The following is a 1,672-nucleotide window of genomic DNA, read 5'->3' on the forward strand; positions in this document are numbered from 1 at the left end:
ATTGAAATTAATTAATATATAAAAGAAGATGGATGGATTAACTCAAATATTAAAAAAAGTTTTATTGTGAGTGATTTGCCCCCCACTCCCACTTTCTCATAAATTCGTGATGTCTCGCGTGGAACAAATGACTTTGTGCTTTTGATACAATATCGTCGCATTGAAAACTTCTGATTTATGTCGCAACAGTGAATTCATAAAATTTTACGTAAATAAATTTCATGTGAATTAAGGTCGAGGTGGCTGTGGGCCATGGATTAGTAATTGAATTAACCTTTATAAAAAATATCGTATGATTTAGTTTTAGCACAAGTGCTCTTTAATAGGTAGTTCTTTAATACTTTAATGCTCTTACCAACGGTTCATTTGTAATCTCAATACCCAGTGAGCTCAGGTTATAATAATTTTTATTAAACTAATTCATCTCGGATGTCTGTAGTAATTACTACCAGTTTTGAACTAAAAAAAAATCTACCACTACACCCCATAAAGGGTCAGGGGTTCAGTACTTTGTAAGGAAGTAGTTTTACTAGACCAACGGTTGTGCAAGGAGGTGATTGTTCAAAATCACTACATTAATTAAGTGACCAACTTAATTAGGCTGGGTGAACCTCAGGAGGGCTCCAGTTTTGAACTAAACTCATAGATTTTTATACTCCGGTTTCCTCTAAGCCCGTTCAAATTACACAACCCCGCGTGAGAAAGCTTACATAACTCTAATGCTTTGATATATTTTGAGGCCCAAATTCAGTAGTAACAAACTTTGCAGCTTAGAAAAACCTATAATATCCAAAAACTTCTTAATTTCGCCATTTTTTCAATTGTTACTAAACTCCTAAAGTGTACAACTGATAAGAAAATCTTGTTTGATTCTTTTGTAATAGAATTTACTTTAATGTGAGACCGAAATTAACTCTGCTAGATCATTATTTGCATCTCCAGCTTATCCCGCTGCTCCAGCATACGAAGCTTCTCCGGCTTATCCCGCGTCTGCAGCCTATCAAGCGCCCGGGGCTTATCCAGCATCCCCGGCTTATCCAGCATCCCCGGCCTATCCAGCATACGCTGGAGGACCGCCACCAGATGTTTATGGTACGAAGCTTATAGTTCTTACACATTTTATGATTTAAATATAGAAATAATCAAAATTATTTTTTCTAACTTTATTCGTTTTTGTTTTTTAGCTCCACCACAACCTATGCCGATGCCTATGCCAGCTAGTGAGTGTCAAATGACAAATATATTTTAATATACTTATTCATTTTCTTATAGAATCTAACGAGGTATTACATTAATACGATTTAGTTCATTTGAATACACTTAAAGAAAACTAAAATCAATAAATTTACATTCAAATTTATTATATTTCGTTCAAATTATTATCATATACATTTTTTTCATTGCTAAAGAGTTTGATAGCACAATTGCAGGTCAATGAAGCTTAAAATTAAGAAAATCTTTTTCAAAATTAAATAGAATTTCTTCCTTCTACTAAAAAAAACCATTAACAGGGGATGTTCTGTTGAGTACAAACAAAATATTAATTAAAAAAGTACATTTATATATTTTAAATCAATTCCATAATGATTGATTTTTTAATTACGAGTGTATGTCTTTGCTGGCAATTCAATAATATTATTATATACATGACCTTAGAGATATGAATTTAGAT

At 32.5% G+C, this 1,672-nt stretch overlaps 1 protein-coding gene across 4 annotated transcripts in view; it reads left to right on the forward strand.

Annotated features, from left to right (window-relative positions):
- LOC106682219 (uncharacterized) overlaps positions 1 to 1,672 on the forward strand; it is a gene marked incomplete in the record, with an annotated part of 35,453 nt that overhangs the window by 5,162 nt on the left and 28,619 nt on the right. For all 4 annotated transcript variants that reach the window (XM_067052973.1, XM_067052972.1, XM_067052974.1 and 1 more), the window contains 2 exon segments: positions 933 to 1,092; positions 1,185 to 1,220. In XM_067052973.1, the coding sequence (XP_066909074.1) occupies positions 933 to 1,092; positions 1,185 to 1,220 (196 nt within the window).

This window comes from Halyomorpha halys, unplaced genomic scaffold (genome assembly GCF_000696795.3).
Source record: "Halyomorpha halys isolate HHAL.00 unplaced genomic scaffold, Hhal_1.1 Scaffold23.1, whole genome shotgun sequence".
NCBI classification, from domain to species: Eukaryota; Metazoa; Arthropoda; class Insecta; order Hemiptera; family Pentatomidae; genus Halyomorpha; species Halyomorpha halys.